The 18,912-nt window shown below is 20.9% G+C and overlaps 1 protein-coding gene across 1 annotated transcript in view; it reads left to right on the top strand.

Annotated features, from left to right (window-relative positions):
- Positions 1-223: 223 nt before the first annotated feature.
- Positions 224-18,912, top strand: part of LOC111617358 (E3 ubiquitin-protein ligase MIB2-like) — a 31,649-nt gene continuing 12,960 nt past the window's right edge. The window contains exons 1-7 of the mRNA XM_023358660.1: positions 224-428; positions 15,326-15,436; positions 16,521-16,625; positions 16,709-16,877; positions 16,965-17,095; positions 17,162-17,310; positions 17,396-17,552. Of these exons, the coding sequence (XP_023214428.1) occupies positions 321-428; positions 15,326-15,436; positions 16,521-16,625; positions 16,709-16,877; positions 16,965-17,095; positions 17,162-17,310; positions 17,396-17,552 (930 nt within the window). The 5' untranslated portion in view covers positions 224-320. The remainder of the gene's footprint in view (positions 429-15,325; positions 15,437-16,520; positions 16,626-16,708; positions 16,878-16,964; positions 17,096-17,161; positions 17,311-17,395; positions 17,553-18,912) is intronic.

Here is an 18,912-nt window from a genome sequence, read left to right as displayed (position 1 = left end):
ATTATTTTAAGGAATATTTATTGTGAAAATAGTATTATTTAAACACTAAATTAGTTCGTCAAGACTAGAAAGTTGTGTGACGTCTTGATAACGTCAATGTCATCATAGATACAGTAGTTAAGTTCGAGCGATGTTTTCCACCCTTTAGAATAAATTTTTTAAATATATTTTGTGCTCTTCTACTAAGTATATTTCCAACTGCTCTTAAAGATATAAATTTATAATTTTATTCTTGATGTATTGTGGAATTCGGTTTATGTTAAAAATATATCGTTATCGCAGGTCAAACAGTCGAAGCTTATTCGGTAAATCCTTCGGCCATGAAACATCAGTTTAATGTCGGAGATAAAGTCAAAGTGTTGCTTGATGTCGAAAAGCTTAAAGTTATGCAAGAAGGTCATGGAGGATGGAATCCTAGAATGGCCGAAGTAAGTACTTGCTATTATTTTGTCTTATATTTGTATTTGAATAAACTTTCATTAATGAGAGTAGTTAGATGATAATAGAAAAAAAAAGTTTTACACACGCACATTGTTCATTTATAAGGAATCACCTGGTTTTGACGTGGTCGACCTTGAAATTTTTTTATCGTGATAAAATCAAGATTTTATCTAACCTATACAATTAGCAGTTAAGAAATAAAATGCACAGAATTTTTCTTTTGGAACCTTCTAAGTTAATTATTAAATTTATTGAAGAGATGGCACCTAAAGCCTATCTTAGACCAAATTATTTGACATTTAATTAGCAATTAATAGCATTGTTATAGTCAGATGTAAAATTTTAGCATTTTTGTGCTGTTTTCAATGTTTATCAAGATACAGATTTGATAAATTAACAGTAAGAAACATTCTGATTTTAAATGAGCATTTAAAGTTGCATAAGTTGCATTTATTTTCATAGACTTTTTTCATAATAAAATTCTCGTTTACATTTTTCTTTTTTAAAATATTAATAAAAAATATAATAAAGTAATATCATATAAATGTAAATGCAAATGCATTAAAGTTTTCAATTTAATTTTGATAAATCTTTTCTTTAATATACTTCAGAGAAAATTAAGAAACTATATAATGACAATAATAAATTTTATTTCACTTTCAAATACTATAACATCTTTTTTAATGTTTTTAATATTTTTGAGAGTTTAATTTAAATATCGACATAATGACTATGTTAAAAAGAAAGTCTATTGAGGCAGATTTGAATGTCCCAATTTCAATTATATGATGAGAAAATTTTATTACAATATTCTTTATTTCACTTTAAACAGTAGTTTCATTTTATTGCTATTTAAATCCTTTATCATTGCATACACACAGTCTTTTAAAAAGAATGCTACCACTTTACATTACCATAATTGTGTTAATTATTATCCGAGAATGTTGTAACATACATTAAAATATTGGAAAATCGTTCAAGTCTTAAATTTTCCCATTACAATATCTTGATGCCTGCACTTCGTGTTGCATGGCATACGTTTGACTGTATTAACCAGTCAGGTGTGCATCTCGATAATCTGAAACAACACCATTGTTGCGTGACATTTTCTGGTTTTTATATTAATTTTTAAATTTGTAATATTTCACTTAAAAATTGTTGTAGATCTGATCGGTTTTTTGCCTTTTATCATTCACATATCATGCTTTACGATTGTTTACTTCAAAATATTATGTACATTTAAAAAAATTTNTTTTTTTTTTTTTTTTTTTTTTTTTTTTTTTTTTTTTTTTTTTTTTTTTTTTTTTTTTTTTTTTTTTTTTTTTTTTTTTTTTTTTTTTTTTTTTTTTTTTTTTTTTTTTTTTTTTTTTTTTTTTTTTTTTTTTTTTTTTTTTTTTTTTTTTTTTTTTTTTTTTTTTTTTTTTTTTTTTTTTTTTTTTTTTTTTTTTTTTTTTTTTTTTTTTTTTTTTTTTTTTTTTTTTTTTTTTTTTTTTTTTTTTTTTTTTTTTTTTTTTTTTTTTTTTTTTTTTTTTTTTTTTTTTTTTTTTTTTTTTTTTTTTTTTTTTTTTTTTTTTTTTTTTTTTTTTTTTTTTTTTTTTTTTTTTTTTTTTTTTTTTTTTTTTTTTTTTTTTTTTTTTTTTTTTTTTTTTTTTTTTTTTTTTTTTTTTTTTTTTTTTTTTTTTTTTTTTTTTTTTTTTTTTTTTTTTTTTTTTTTTTTTTTTTTTTTTTTTTTTTTTTTTTTTTTTTTTTTTTTTTTTTTTTTTTTTTTTTTTTTTTTTTTTTTTTTTTTTTTTTTTTTTTTTTTTTTTTTTTTTTTTTTTTTTTTTTTTTTTTTTTTTTTTTTTTTTTTTTTTTTTTTTTTTTTTTTTTTTTTTTTTTTTTTTTTTTTTTTTTTTTTTTTTTTTTTTTTTTTTTTTTTTTTTTTTTTTTTTTTTTTTTTTTTTTTTTTTTTTTTTTTTTTTTTTTTTTTTTTTTTTTTTTTTTTTTTTTTTTTTTTTTTTTTTTTTTTTTTTTTTTTTTTTTTTTTTTTTTTTTTTTTTTTTTTTTTTTTTTTTTTTTTTTTTTTTTTTTTTTTTTTTTTTTTTTTTTTTTTTTTTTTTTTTTTTTTTTTTTTTTTTTTTTTTTTTTTTTTTTTTTTTTTTTTTTTTTTTTTTTTTTTTTTTTTTTTTTTTTTTTTTTTTTTTTTTTTTTTTTTTTTTTTTTTTTTTTTTTTTTTTTTTTTTTTTTTTTTTTTTTTTTTTTTTTTTTTTTTTTTTTTTTTTTTTTTTTTTTTTTTTTTTTTTTTTTTTTTTTTTTTTTTTTTTTTTTTTTTTTTTTTTTTTTTTTTTTTTTTTTTTTTTTTTTTTTTTTTTTTTTTTTTTTTTTTTTTTTTTTTTTTTTTTTTTTTTTTTTTTTTTTTTTTTTTTTTTTTTTTTTTTTTTTTTTTTTTTTTTTTTTTTTTTTTTTTTTTTTTTTTTTTTTTTTTTTTTTTTTTTTTTTTTTTTTTTTTTTTTTTTTTTTTTTTTTTTTTTTTTTTTTTTTTTTTTTTTTTTTTTTTTTTTTTTTTTTTTTTTTTTTTTTTTTTTTTTTTTTTTTTTTTTTTTTTTTTTTTTTTTTTTTTTTTTTTTTTTTTTTTTTTTTTTTTTTTTTTTTTTTTTTTTTTTTTTTTTTTTTTTTTTTTTTTTTTTTTTTTTTTTTTTTTTTTTTTTTTTTTTTTTTTTTTTTTTTTTTTTTTTTTTTTTTTTTTTTTTTTTTTTTTTTTTTTTTTTTTTTTTTTTTTTTTTTTTTTTTTTTTTTTTTTTTTTTTTTTTTTTTTTTTTTTTTTTTTTTTTTTTTTTTTTTTTTTTTTTTTTTTTTTTTTTTTTTTTTTTTTTTTTTTTTTTTTTTTTTTTTTTTTTTTTTTTTTTTTTTTTTTTTTTTTTTTTTTTTTTTTTTTTTTTTTTTTTTTTTTTTTTTTTTTTTTTTTTTTTTTTTTTTTTTTTTTTTTTTTTTTTTTTTTTTTTTTTTTTTTTTTTTTTTTTTTTTTTTTTTTTTTTTTTTTTTTTTTTTTTTTTTTTTTTTTTTTTTTTTTTTTTTTTTTTTTTTTTTTTTTTTTTTTTTTTTTTTTTTTTTTTTTTTTTTTTTTTTTTTTTTTTTTTTTTTTTTTTTTTTTTTTTTTTTTTTTTTTTTTTTTTTTTTTTTTTTTTTTTTTTTTTTTTTTTTTTTTTTTTTTTTTTTTTTTTTTTTTTTTTTTTTTTTTTTTTTTTTTTTTTTTTTTTTTTTTTTTTTTTTTTTTTTTTTTTTTTTTTTTTTTTTTTTTTTTTTTTTTTTTTTTTTTTTTTTTTTTTTTTTTTTTTTTTTTTTTTTTTTTTTTTTTTTTTTTTTTTTTTTTTTTTTTTTTTTTTTTTTTTTTTTTTTTTTTTTTTTTTTTTTTTTTTTTTTTTTTTTTTTTTTTTTTTTTTTTTTTTTTTTTTTTTTTTTTTTTTTTTTTTTTTTTTTTTTTTTTTTTTTTTTTTTTTTTTTTTTTTTTTTTTTTTTTTTTTTTTTTTTTTTTTTTTTTTTTTTTTTTTTTTTTTTTTTTTTTTTTTTTTTTTTTTTTTTTTTTTTTTTTTTTTTTTTTTTTTTTTTTTTTTTTTTTTTTTTTTTTTTTTTTTTTTTTTTTTTTTTTTTTTTTTTTTTTTTTTTTTTTTTTTTTTTTTTTTTTTTTTTTTTTTTTTTTTTTTTTTTTTTTTTTTTTTTTTTTTTTTTTTTTTTTTTTTTTTTTTTTTTTTTTTTTTTTTTTTTTTTTTTTTTTTTTTTTTTTTTTTTTTTTTTTTTTTTTTTTTTTTTTTTTTTTTTTTTTTTTTTTTTTTTTTTTTTTTTTTTTTTTTTTTTTTTTTTTTTTTTTTTTTTTTTTTTTTTTTTTTTTTTTTTTTTTTTTTTTTTTTTTTTTTTTTTTTTTTTTTTTTTTTTTTTTTTTTTTTTTTTTTTTTTTTTTTTTTTTTTTTTTTTTTTTTTTTTTTTTTTTTTTTTTTTTTTTTTTTTTTTTTTTTTTTTTTTTTTTTTTTTTTTTTTTTTTTTTTTTTTTTTTTTTTTTTTTTTTTTTTTTTTTTTTTTTTTTTTTTTTTTTTTTTTTTTTTTTTTTTTTTTTTTTTTTTTTTTTTTTTTTTTTTTTTTTTTTTTTTTTTTTTTTTTTTTTTTTTTTTTTTTTTTTTTTTTTTTTTTTTTTTTTTTTTTTTTTTTTTTTTTTTTTTTTTTTTTTTTTTTTTTTTTTTTTTTTTTTTTTTTTTTTTTTTTTTTTTTTTTTTTTTTTTTTTTTTTTTTTTTTTTTTTTTTTTTTTTTTTTTTTTTTTTTTTTTTTTTTTTTTTTTTTTTTTTTTTTTTTTTTTTTTTTTTTTTTTTTTTTTTTTTTTTTTTTTTTTTTTTTTTTTTTTTTTTTTTTTTTTTTTTTTTTTTTTTTTTTTTTTTTTTTTTTTTTTTTTTTTTTTTTTTTTTTTTTTTTTTTTTTTTTTTTTTTTTTTTTTTTTTTTTTTTTTTTTTTTTTTTTTTTTTTTTTTTTTTTTTTTTTTTTTTTTTTTTTTTTTTTTTTTTTTTTTTTTTTTTTTTTTTTTTTTTTTTTTTTTTTTTTTTTTTTTTTTTTTTTTTTTTTTTTTTTTTTTTTTTTTTTTTTTTTTTTTTTTTTTTTTTTTTTTTTTTTTTTTTTTTTTTTTTTTTTTTTTTTTTTTTTTTTTTTTTTTTTTTTTTTTTTTTTTTTTTTTTTTTTTTTTTTTTTTTTTTTTTTTTTTTTTTTTTTTTTTTTTTTTTTTTTTTTTTTTTTTTTTTTTTTTTTTTTTTTTTTTTTTTTTTTTTTTTTTTTTTTTTTTTTTTTTTTTTTTTTTTTTTTTTTTTTTTTTTTTTTTTTTTTTTTTTTTTTTTTTTTTTTTTTTTTTTTTTTTTTTTTTTTTTTTTTTTTTTTTTTTTTTTTTTTTTTTTTTTTTTTTTTTTTTTTTTTTTTTTTTTTTTTTTTTTTTTTTTTTTTTTTTTTTTTTTTTTTTTTTTTTTTTTTTTTTTTTTTTTTTTTTTTTTTTTTTTTTTTTTTTTTTTTTTTTTTTTTTTTTTTTTTTTTTTTTTTTTTTTTTTTTTTTTTTTTTTTTTTTTTTTTTTTTTTTTTTTTTTTTTTTTTTTTTTTTTTTTTTTTTTTTTTTTTTTTTTTTTTTTTTTTTTTTTTTTTTTTTTTTTTTTTTTTTTTTTTTTTTTTTTTTTTTTTTTTTTTTTTTTTTTTTTTTTTTTTTTTTTTTTTTTTTTTTTTTTTTTTTTTTTTTTTTTTTTTTTTTTTTTTTTTTTTTTTTTTTTTTTTTTTTTTTTTTTTTTTTTTTTTTTTTTTTTTTTTTTTTTTTTTTTTTTTTTTTTTTTTTTTTTTTTTTTTTTTTTTTTTTTTTTTTTTTTTTTTTTTTTTTTTTTTTTTTTTTTTTTTTTTTTTTTTTTTTTTTTTTTTTTTTTTTTTTTTTTTTTTTTTTTTTTTTTTTTTTTTTTTTTTTTTTTTTTTTTTTTTTTTTTTTTTTTTTTTTTTTTTTTTTTTTTTTTTTTTTTTTTTTTTTTTTTTTTTTTTTTTTTTTTTTTTTTTTTTTTTTTTTTTTTTTTTTTTTTTTTTTTTTTTTTTTTTTTTTTTTTTTTTTTTTTTTTTTTTTTTTTTTTTTTTTTTTTTTTTTTTTTTTTTTTTTTTTTTTTTTTTTTTTTTTTTTTTTTTTTTTTTTTTTTTTTTTTTTTTTTTTTTTTTTTTTTTTTTTTTTTTTTTTTTTTTTTTTTTTTTTTTTTTTTTTTTTTTTTTTTTTTTTTTTTTTTTTTTTTTTTTTTTTTTTTTTTTTTTTTTTTTTTTTTTTTTTTTTTTTTTTTTTTTTTTTTTTTTTTTTTTTTTTTTTTTTTTTTTTTTTTTTTTTTTTTTTTTTTTTTTTTTTTTTTTTTTTTTTTTTTTTTTTTTTTTTTTTTTTTTTTTTTTTTTTTTTTTTTTTTTTTTTTTTTTTTTTTTTTTTTTTTTTTTTTTTTTTTTTTTTTTTTTTTTTTTTTTTTTTTTTTTTTTTTTTTTTTTTTTTTTTTTTTTTTTTTTTTTTTTTTTTTTTTTTTTTTTTTTTTTTTTTTTTTTTTTTTTTTTTTTTTTTTTTTTTTTTTTTTTTTTTTTTTTTTTTTTTTTTTTTTTTTTTTTTTTTTTTTTTTTTTTTTTTTTTTTTTTTTTTTTTTTTTTTTTTTTTTTTTTTTTTTTTTTTTTTTTTTTTTTTTTTTTTTTTTTTTTTTTTTTTTTTTTTTTTTTTTTTTTTTTTTTTTTTTTTTTTTTTTTTTTTTTTTTTTTTTTTTTTTTTTTTTTTTTTTTTTTTTTTTTTTTTTTTTTTTTTTTTTTTTTTTTTTAAGGATGGCGAAGTCCTTGTATTTTGTGAACATCTAGGTTAGACTACATTATGTACTTTAGCATAAATAAAAACTGGGAAAATTATTTCTTTTACAGTTTTTTGCATTTATTATGTATATATAGATCATTTTTGGCTGTACCTTTTAAGCTGTTTTTCAGATATTGCACCACAAATTTATATTTTGCCCTTGCAAAACTCCACAGACAGTGGCAATTCAAACTCAGTGCACCAATTGATGACTTTGCTCTTTTTAATTTATAACTAAACCCATGGTTCAAATACATGTGGAATAAATCTCCTCACATGCAGACATGTCATCAGACATGAAAATAAGCATTAACAAAAAATTCTCAAAAAAGATAAACTCTGTAATAAATCAAAAATAAATAAACTGAATACAAAATAACTGATATATAGGAGCAAAATATAACAATACTACAAATAATGAATGTATGCAAAAATTTGTTTGGCATACACTCATTTGTAGTATTGTATTATAACATAATTGTGTTGTTATAATATGAAGGGGAGTGAATCAACACAACAGATGTTGCATCTGAAATAGATTTTGTCGCGTTGGCGCACTCCTCTTTATACCAGTTTCAGATTTCTTCATAATCTCTGAAATTAGCTAATTGTTTTGCATGGAAATTCTTAACAAAATGCTATTAGTTTGGTGTACACTTATTATTTATAGTATTGTTATATTTTTTCCTCTTATATATCTGTTATTTTGTATTTAATTAATTTATTTTTAATTTATTATGCAGTTACGTTTATCTTCGTAAGAAGTTAAAGCATATTTTTATATCTGATTGAATGCTCGCGTTTGAGGAGGGTTATAATGCATTTGAACCTGAAAATGAGTTATTAAATGACTCAAAAGTATTTGTCCATTATAAATTTTTATTACTGGATAAAGTGAAGATCGACGATAACATTCTTTTGTATATTTTTATCCAATTTGTACTATATCATAATGTATATTTAATAAAATATATGCCTGCCTTATTCTTTTATGTTTTAAATACTTTATCTTTCTCTTCTTATTAGTTTTTAATTTATGTATTTATTTTTAGACTCATTTAATTATTCTTTCTTTATGATTTTCTCTGGAAGTCTGATTAATAATATGCTTTTTCCTATTTACTTGTCTAATTTCTTATTATATTTCTTTCAGTAGTTTTTCTTACTTGATTTTTTTGTTTGTATGTGATAATGTAGGAGTTAGGGAATCGAAGAAAATGCTTCCATTTTCTTTCTGGTGAGTTTTTTAGTTTAATTATATGATACCTCCCAAATTACAAATAATTTATTTGGTTCTCGACATTGTAGTAACGAATGGTAAACAAAATAAATTGAGTAAACAAATGAATAATAAATTTTGCTATGTCAGAGTACACAAAATGTTAAAATATATCACAAAAAACCCAGAGGACTGAGGAACAGAATTTTCTAAAATCTATTGAATACCAAAGTATACAATAGATTTTAGAAAATTTCTAAGTATTTGCCAAAACTTGATTAGAATTGGTTATCTGTAGTCATGTGGTATTCTTGTTTGCCGTTTCTTATTCTAGTTTAAAAGAATTTCCCATATTTATTTGAAATACAGGAAATGCTTTTAAACTAGAATGAAAAACGTTTCCTGTTGTTTAAAAGAATAATGTTATGTGTATGACCATTTCAACTAATGAAATAAAAGACATATCGTTTCATAGTGTATCTAACAAAATTAGGAACAATAATCATGTTTGAAAACAATCTCAATTCTTTTCACCTATATTTAAATTATTATTATTTTTTTATTTTAGATTTTTGCTGGATGATGAAATTTTCTTTAAAAAAAATAAAAAAGATGTAGTCATTTCCAAAAACTTGGGAAGAAATATGATGTTCACCCAAGTTTTTGGAAACGACTACGTCTTTTTTATTTTATTATTTTTTTTAAATTATTATTATTTCATATTAAAACAGTGACAACATGACTTCTTAAGAAATAAGACATTTCTTCAAAATATATCTGTGAAAATCCAGCATACAGAAGGACAAAAATGTCAGTGTCAAACAAATTTCATTACTTTGATATATGCAGAACTTCCGATTTGTCTGGTTTGAACTAGACAAGTTCAAATTTAAAAGTCAACATTTTAAGTTTTGGAAACTAAGAGCAAAAAGTTTTAAAATATGTTTAGATACCGACTAAGATGGACTTTCATTAAAGTATGAGGGTCTTCCAAAAACAATACTCCATTTAGAACTTTTGTAATTATGTTAATTATCATCAAGAATGCTTTAACATACACTGAAACATTGGAAAACCATCCAAGTTTCACATTTGTTCATTACAATTTTTCGATGCATTCATCTCATGTCACAAAGCACACATTATAACTAATACTCAAACCTTCTTATGCTGTTGTCAGACGTTCCACAAGAGCCACAATTTTTTGGCTTCTGCAGATTATTCGTGTTGCGCGATGACAAATGATTCTGACTTTGTGAACTGCAGAATCCATAGTGCCCTCTCTGTCCGTTTTCGTTTAAGTCACTTCCTAGAGGTGGTGGAAACAAGACATTTGAATGTAAATGGGAGAAGAACCTGGGATGGTTACTGTATTGATTGGTGTATTTTGTATACTTCTCGGATAATAATTAACATAATTACAATAATATAAAATGGTAGCATTTATCTTGGAAGACCCTGTATTTAGGTTTTTTGGGATATATTTGATCATTGTATCCATTCCAATAAAGCAGAATTTATTATTTAATATGACCAATTGGAAAACTGTCTTCAGGAGTATATTAATGGTTTTATGTTATAAATAACGATTAAATTTCCTTGTCTCATCCTTAAAATCCTGCATGGAATTCATTTTTTCTTCATTTATGACTTCCAAATTACATTTGTTAACATAAAGCAAAATAATTAATAACAAAATTCACAAGGTTAATTATTTTAAATTTATAATATGTTCTTTCATACACAGAAAGAACATAGATGTTCATGTCTGATATTAATCCTTTAAATGAGATTCCAAACCAATATAATATTTTCAAGAATAATTTTGTCAAAAAAAGAATGTTAACTTATAGTCATAAAATAATTTACAGGATTCTTACGGCGATTCGGCACTTCACGATGCTATAGGAAAAGAGAATGTGGAAATAATAGATTTACTAATAAATGTACCAGAGATTGATTTCTCTTTAAAAAACAAGCGAGGCTTTAATGTTCTTCACCATGCAGCTTTAAAGGGAAACAATTTGTAAGTTTTCATGTGATTGTGTTTGAAATTTCTATATTTGTAGGTATTTGATTGCACTATTAATTAATTTTAAAAAAATTTTTTAAACAGCGCTACAGAAAGGTTACTAGCAAAGACGAGGCAAATTGTAGATGTAAAGAAAGATGATGGTTTTGCTGCACTTCATTTAGCAGCTCTCAATGGTCACTATCAAGTAGCCGAGACATTATTAACCCAGGTATTGAAAATGTTATTTAAACACTAATTATACGGAATGATCAAACAAAATTAGAACTCGAGGACAGCAGCATGAAGAGTTTGGTAATGCCAGTTTGCAGCTTCGCCAAGTCTGACTTGCAGCATTACTAGATTTCTCGTATCACTTCACACGAGTTCTATTTTTATTTGATCATCCGGGTAATTAAGATGCTATATCATTATTATAATACATTATTATTTAATACAGGGACAAAGCGAAGTAGATATTAGGAATAACAGAAAACAGACACCATTATTACTAGCAGTAAGTCAAGGGCATTGTTCTCTTATTGAATTGCTAGTACGATTCGGAGCAAATATTAATGCAGAAGATGAAGACGGAGATACAGGAATGCATTTAGCATTAATGAAACAGAAGTCAGAAGTAGATATTAAAGAAGCACAAACGATTAGTGGGGTAATGTGTTGAGAAAATAATTCCGATAATGATGTTAACCGCCATATTTATAAATGTGTAATTTCAGATTGTCGAACATTTAAATGGCCAGGGACTAGAAAAATGTAACGGATTTGCTATTGCATGTTTTATTGCTCAAGAAGGTGGCAAACATGTCCACAAAAATCACAAAGGAAAAACGCCTCTAGAGCTTCTTTCCGATAATCACAAATTAAAAGAATTACTATTATATTACTCATCTTTAAATAGGTTTGCATTTTAAATCAGTATTAATGTTTTGTCGGCTAAATAAATTAATAAGTGAATATTTTTTTACGTTTAGTGCTCAAGCCCATTCCATCGCTCGGGAAAATGGCGATCCTGGATCTTCCGCAGCAGAATCTAATCAGACAGAAAGTGACTGTTTAATATGTTGTGAAATGATAGCAAGCATTACATTTGATCCGTGCGGTCATACCGTCACTTGTGAAGATTGTTGTGTTCGAATGAAAAAGTGTATCGCTTGTCAGGAGTCGATACACAAGAAAATAGGCCCAGGTTAGCAATAAAGCATTTTAATTTAATTTCATGATTTGTAAAATCTGCAAATATTGCATTTAATTCATTTTTAACACTTCATCTATTTAAAGAGATCATAATAATGTTTAAGAATTGAAAGTAAAAAGTATTGTTTTTTTAAGTTTTTTGTTACTTTAACATTTCAAAACTAAATCAATAAAATTCACAAAGTAGATATCCCAATAATAATATTCAGATGGATTAAAAATGCTGTCACTGTAAAAAGTATTTTTTTTTTTTAATTATTGTAATATTAATTAACAAGGAACAAAATACATGTTTTGCTGTTAATTTTCTGGACAAAATTACAAGATTTAAATAAAAATTTTACATACTGTTGATAGTGAATAATCAATATTTCGACTAATTAAAAAAAATTATTATATTGCAGATCTTAATCATGGCATTTTTATATCATTCTTCAGAAAGTGGCAACATTAAACACAAGTCAGACAGCAACTTTTTTTAAAAATTGATACATAAGTTAATGACATACAAATGAGATAGAACAATTGTTTTTTAATTGCTACATCTTGAGTCTGATCTAATATAGCAGTGTTTCTCGGCTTTTTACTTGTCGCAAACCAGTAAAATTATGGATTAGTAATTATATGAGACTATGAATTATGCTTATCTGGAGTTACCAAATGTGACAAAGTATATTCAATAATTCTAGATTACTATTTAAGCATCACCTGTAATCAACTGTGCCAGTGTTGGTGCAATCAAATATTTTTCTGTGGACTGGTGGTTGGAAAACACTGCTTCAATTAAATCAATAATTAAATACAGTATAAAGAATTCTTTTCAAATATTTGTGTATATACATTTTAATTGATGTGTAAAATAGTTTGTACATTTTAATTTTTATTTCTAGGTGGTAGAGTGATATCTTCGAAAGTAAGACAGGCAAGTGCAGAGAGATTACGCTATCTAGAAAATAAAATACAAGAAATCGAAGAAGCTCACTCGTGTTCGATCTGCATGGAAAGAAGGCGAAACGTCGCCTTCCTCTGCGGCCACGGAGCATGCATCAGTTGTGCTCAAACGCTTAAGATTTGCCACATGTGCCGTAAACCGATAACCAAAAAAATCAATTTATATTGATGGTTTTACATCATAATTTTATCTAATTCTGTTGTGCCATCAATCGCTCTTAAAGACTAAATGGAAAGACTCCTACCGAGGAACAATTACTGTGATATGCAGTCCCTGCATATATTTATCACTTCCTTGTCTTTGTCACAACTAGGAAAAAAAAAATATTATATATGGAAATTTCGTAAAGAATTTTTCCATCACGAGAATGAACCAGAAAACGCTTTGCGTCTACCATGCAGTCTTCAGTTTATAAGAAACAAACTTTTCTTTTATAAAAATTTGTACATTTCTGGATAAATGTTTTAATTTATCTTTACACTTCCACGTTGAGCAATAAATTTTTTGAAAGCGAAACGAGACGAAAACCAGAGAAAACGTAGATTCCTTTAAAGATGTTTTACAGTAATCAATGTAACCGATCCCCTTTTTACTAGTAACTGTAGATCAAAAATGTTTAATATGTTTATGTAATATTGTTGGTATATTTTGTAAATATTGACAGAATCGTATCGTAATGACTAGTGTTCTCGTTTCTCCGTATTTGTGACATTTAGTCATATTTCAATTTATATATTTTTCCTATATTGTATATTTCCTAAGATAGTCTACATTTTTGAACATTTGTGGGAAGAGTATAGATATTTTTTGTGACGCTAAAAACGAAGACAACCGAAATTCAGATGATGAATTATCGATTTATTTATAATTGCCTCTCGAAAGAGTCGATCCCTTTTGCCACGAGAATAATTTATATGTTTCGATGCAACTTTTGTTAATTAGTATTTAACGCCGAGCGTTTCAAATTGCTGCAAATCAATAGAGATCCATGCACGAGCAAGAAATATATGCATATCAAGTTAATTAGGAACATTATTAAAAGTTGTATATAATTTATATTATTTTTATTTTGCAGAAGAGTAATTTATACCACATCTGTTACCAATTTTAAGCAATATTTTGTTTATTTCAACTGGAAGAAAAGAAATTCTTGTAAGTTGTTTTTATAAAACAGTAAATTTGTTTGGATGTAAAATTAAAATTTTCAAAAATATTTAAACAATGAAAAATCTACAGATTGCTACAATGTTTACAAATAAATATTACGAAAATATGAGTGTTTGCGTATAAATTTTTACTTCCAAGATTTAGTTGCACAGGTAATTTTAAATGGTTTAAGAATCGGACTCTCTCGGACGTACACTTTCAACCTTTCGAATAAAATAAAGGTATGATTTAAAGCATTTAAATTTCAATTCTTAGAATTTGACTTATCAATTTGTTTTATTTTCACATAGATTATTTTTTGAGGAAAAATCCACGGAAGAGAAATAAGCTGACATACTAGGTGAATAAATGAGAAGTTTACTCACAAGAAGGTATTTGGCAAAACTGTAAGCTNTACTTCAAAATATTATGTACATTTAAAAAAATGTATAAAGTTCGAGAATTCAAAAAATAAAAAATTTTTAATAAACATCCGATTAATCTGTTATATATGTTAGATAGATAGGTCTATATTTACACAAAAAAAAAAAAATGCAGCTTTCTAAACCGATGTAGAGAAATAATACGACCTATAGATTATAAAGCCGATTGGCATGGAAGGGGGTGGTGATTATTCTAAATTTAGGTCAATACACTTTTTAGTATTGATGATGTATATTTGATTCTATTTATGTTATTTACATTATTGTATTAACAGTGGTATATATCAAGCGATTATTACTTTACTGTATTAATGATTGTACGTGTATTTCTTACGTATTACGAAAGTTCCATGATAACCGGAAGTACTTTGTTTTTTAAAAGATTTATGACTGGATGGTTTAAAAAACATGCTTATTTGTTAAATAGGATAAATATTTATAAAAATTTACTAAATTCAAGCTAAAAATAGACGAGAATAATGATTTATAATTGTTTGTTTATGTTTGTAGCTAACAATGTAGCTCTGAGAAAAATAACTTTTTTCGAGAAAGTTCCCACCCCACAAACCCAAGTCAATGCTTATTCGTTAAAGGATAGTCATTTAGCTATAATATACAGCTCAACAGAAGTGCAAACAAGAATTTTATTGTCCAATGAACAAAAGAAGGGTCTCCCATAGACTTAACATAGAAAGGAAAGGAGTTTTGTGGGTAAATTTAAAAATAAGGAGTGGTAACAAATATTTTATTCATTGAAACAGACTTAGTCTATGTAGATAAATGCCAGTCAGTACTTAAATCGCCACCAACTAGTTAATTACGAAAAAAAATTGACACTTACTCCAACTGGAGTGCTGCGCAACAGTTTAACTAAAACCGGTTACTCCAATGGTAGTACCGTGCAACCGACTGGTTAAGTTCTTGATACGCTCATGAGGGCATATTCGTTGTCTCTCCTTTTACAGCAACCACATTTCTAAGGCTCTACAGATCAGGCATGTTTTATAATGAAGAGTGATTCCGATTTTGTGAACGGCATAGTCATCTCTGTGTACAGTGCTTCCTAGGGTAGTAGACGATGATACATTTGACTACAGATGGGAGACACAACTCGGATGATTACTCTATTGATTGGTGTCGGATGGTTGATATCAGTTCGATAATAATTAACATAATTACAATAATTGAAAATGGCAGTATTTGTTTTGAAGACCCTGTATAATAGGCAATATATTTATATGATCTAATATGAAGTCTGAATGAAAAAAATTACCTGTTTTTCTTACAGTTTAAATGTATGCATAATGAATCAGTTTTAGCATTTGTGTAGTATACATACATGCCTATATGCTTAACATACAGTTATTAAATTTGATACTATGTACTGTACATTACATATATATATATATACAATTTAACTCTTACTATATTTATTTTTTTTTAAATTTGTTAATCTTATTCCATTTTGAATCACTATATTAAATTTCATACTTTAATAATATAATTTGATATTTTTATGTATAATAGTTAATAATTTCTTAAATTTTATTTTAGTATATTGGAAAAGTAGGAACTGTACATAGGGTTACAGATAAAGGCGACATAAGAGTTCAGTACGAAGGATGTAATAATCGCTGGACTTTCCATCCTGGTGCTTTAACCAAAGTAAGATGATTTATAGTGTGTGTAATGTTACTGTATAGCAGAAAAGGTTTAAATAAAGTTAATAAATATAAAAAGTATTATGTTTACATAAAGATAAAATACTTTGCTTCCGTTTCTCTTTTATGTATGGACACTATTTCTCTATATTTGCATTTTATTGTGGAGCAGAGCCTCAAAACGTCATCTCTGTACTTGTGAATTTTTCATGGACTGTCACGGGTGTGAAATGACAGAAAAGAGAAACAGAAGCAAAGTATTTTATCTTTATGAAAACAGTATTTTTCTAATATTTATTAAACGTAAATACCATTGGCTATATTTTTACTTAAATAAAGTTATAATAAAAGTGAAGTTTTACATAGGATACTAAAACAAATGCCTGAAATGTCCTCAAGAGGCCTGAAGACATGTTGGGCCTTTGCTAGATCATCAACACCATTATCACTCAGTCAATACAGACCTACACTCTCACTTTTGTTCAACTGTATCTGGGCAAATGAGGGTAGGCATTCCAGAACATTGTTAGAAAGCTTTAATGCCAACTATCACAAAGTAGAAACGTGAGAAATACAAATTACAGGTCTTGTTTGCAAAGCCATACATATAACTTTAATGTTGTTGCAAATTTCTCACTTGCGGTAACTTTTCAGACACTGTATTTCCAGAAATTTGGAGATTTTTCTTAAATTACTAACTTCAATTTTATGCAAATTTCCATATGATTTTTACACAAAAGTTTATCGTAATACATTAAATTCTTTATTTAAATCTATAATTCTCTAAAATAGATAACATTGGAAGTTGTGTTACTGTTATTAAATAGAAATTATAAACAAAAAATGTATAAAAATTCTTAATGACCAAGAATATGATCTGATTTGATTTCATTCTGTACTATTAGAATAAAAAAACACTTTTTTTTTCATGGAATATTAAAGAAAATGAATAGAAAGTATAAACTAATTTGCAGCATTATGTTTATTTGCATCTTTTGCTTAATTGAAAAATGACAATAAAAACTTTCACCCTTTGTAAAGTCATTTTGTATTTTTATAAGTATAATTAATTTATTTGTGTTTTGTAGGTGATGCTATTTTCTGTGGGTGACATGGTCAGAATCATTGATGATGCTAATAAAGTTAAAGAGCTTCAGAGAGGACACGGGGAATGGATCGATGTCATGAAAACAGTACGATATGAAATCTTAATTTATTTATTACAAGTAATAATTACACTTAAATCAATTCTGCTAAATGCATTTTTAAAATGTAGTCGTTGGGGAAAATTGGAAAAATTACAAAAATATACACCGATGGCGATTTACGAGTAAACTCCGAAGGTCAAACCTGGACGTTCAATCCACTCTGCGTATCTCTAGTTCCTGGATCGGCAACAGAAATGAATAACACTATGACTGCTAATCAAAGAGAAGAGCATACGAGTAAGAATTATAGTCGTAAATATATCAAAATAAACATATTTCCATTCGAGATCAGATGACTACAAATTACGCACTTTATTTTGTTAGATCCTCTGCTTGGGCATTTACTCGTCGATCATCAACACATGGAATGCACCAGTAACGACAGATTAGTCAGAGAAGCAGCACAAGGTCACACCGAGATCGTTAGGGAAATTTTGCAGACTTTTCAAGAAAAGGTGATTGTAATTTCAAAAGTTTAATATCGAGTAAATTTTTTGTAACTAATTAAAATTTATGATTAGGTTGATCAAAAAAGTTCCGGTAAAACGGCATTACAAGTCGCAAGCCATCAGGGTCATTTAGATATCGTTCGCATGTTGCTAGTAGCAGGCGCTTCTGTAGAAGTTAGAGATGATGATGGTGATACGGCATTGCATTACTCCGCCTTCGGGTACATTAAGAAGATATATATATATATTTATTTATTGTTATTTTATTAAATAATTTGATTAAAAATACAGTTTGATTTTTATTAGAAATCAACCGGAAGTGATGGAGTTGCTGTTAAAAAAGAATGCCGACATTGATGCCGTCAACAAGGCAAGATGTAGCGCCCTTCATGTTGCTGTAAATAAACAACATGTCAATTGTGTGAAAGTCTTACTACAGTTCAGATGTAACATTAATACACAGGTAAAATTAATTTTATAGATATTTTATGTACAGTACACGCAAAGAAGTTATTAATTCATTGTATGAAGAAAATAAGACATTTTCATTTGTTAAATTTATTGTATGCTGTTAATGTGTGTTAGTAAGAACAAAATATAGTGAGTTGAATGTACATTGAATTTAATGGAGTTGTTGGTATAAATGAGAAATTTTTTTATTTGTTTATAGTTTTCAGGCATAACACATTTTCTCATAATGCATTTAGAACACACACAACCAGCTTTTTTGTAAACTGCAAGCAAAAGTATCAATCTGAAAAGTTTAACTGTGAGATAATACTTCAATTTTCTATTAAAGAAATGAATTTGTTAAAATTTGCACCTAAATCATTTAACTTGTTACAAAATCATTGTATTTTGAACTTAAAATTGTAAATTAAACATTTTCTGTTTGTGTTGTTGTTTTAATAGCTCTTCCATCCCATATGAACTTAGAGGGCCTTTAATTAAATATATAAATATAAAATTGCAACGTTTAACAATACTTAGAGGGCCTTTTTCTTAGCAGCCAGGTGATGAGGGTTGGGACTCGATGTATCTGGATGGACCACCCCAAAAATTGCTTGTTGTTTTAACCCATCTGGATTCTATCCTGGATGTTTCTGATGATTTATCATCATTAAATACATTTGATTTGGCAGAAAATTTAACAGTTTTTATTAATCCTAGATTCTTTCATATTGAAAAATGCCAGAAAAAATACAAATGTGTTTTTTTCCCTGAATGTTTTAAAAACAATCATTTTTTTATTTTTATTTTACAGCCATAAAAATAAATATTTCTACAAAGTTTGCTTGATATATTTACTGTTATCTATTATGAAATTATTGGCAGTTTAGAAAATGTATAAAAATTATAATATAAATATTATTTTAGAAAAAGACAATGTATGAAAAATTAGCAGTTGAAAAGCTTATTTAGAAAAAAAGATGCATATTTTTTAAAATAGAAACTATAAGCTAATCTGAAATAGATATATATATTTATTTATTTATTTAGTTATTATAATGCTTATTTACTAATGTCTTTTAATTAAGAAATATAAATTCTATTCATAAATGATGAAAGAAAATGGATAAGTTAATAGTCAACTTCTTTTTAAAAACTTTTAACAATTGAATTTTTTTATTAAAATGTAAAATATAAATAAAAACATCACCAACAACACATTTACTCTATTTGGCAATAAAATTTTCTAATGGACAGACGTTTACAAATTATTCAATAACCCATGTTCAGGTTCAATCCAGTGCTGTAGTCATGCCAGGGTAGGATTTTTGTAGTTTTTTTTTTTTTTTTTTTTTTTTTTTTTTTTTTTTTTT

Source organism: Centruroides sculpturatus, unplaced genomic scaffold (genome assembly GCF_000671375.1).
Source record: "Centruroides sculpturatus isolate CEXI.00-Female unplaced genomic scaffold, Cexi_2.0 scaffold2477, whole genome shotgun sequence".
Taxonomy (NCBI): Eukaryota; Metazoa; Arthropoda; class Arachnida; order Scorpiones; family Buthidae; genus Centruroides; species Centruroides sculpturatus.
Note: the sequence above shows the minus strand (reverse complement) of the source record. Positions and strands in the feature narration are given on the sequence as shown.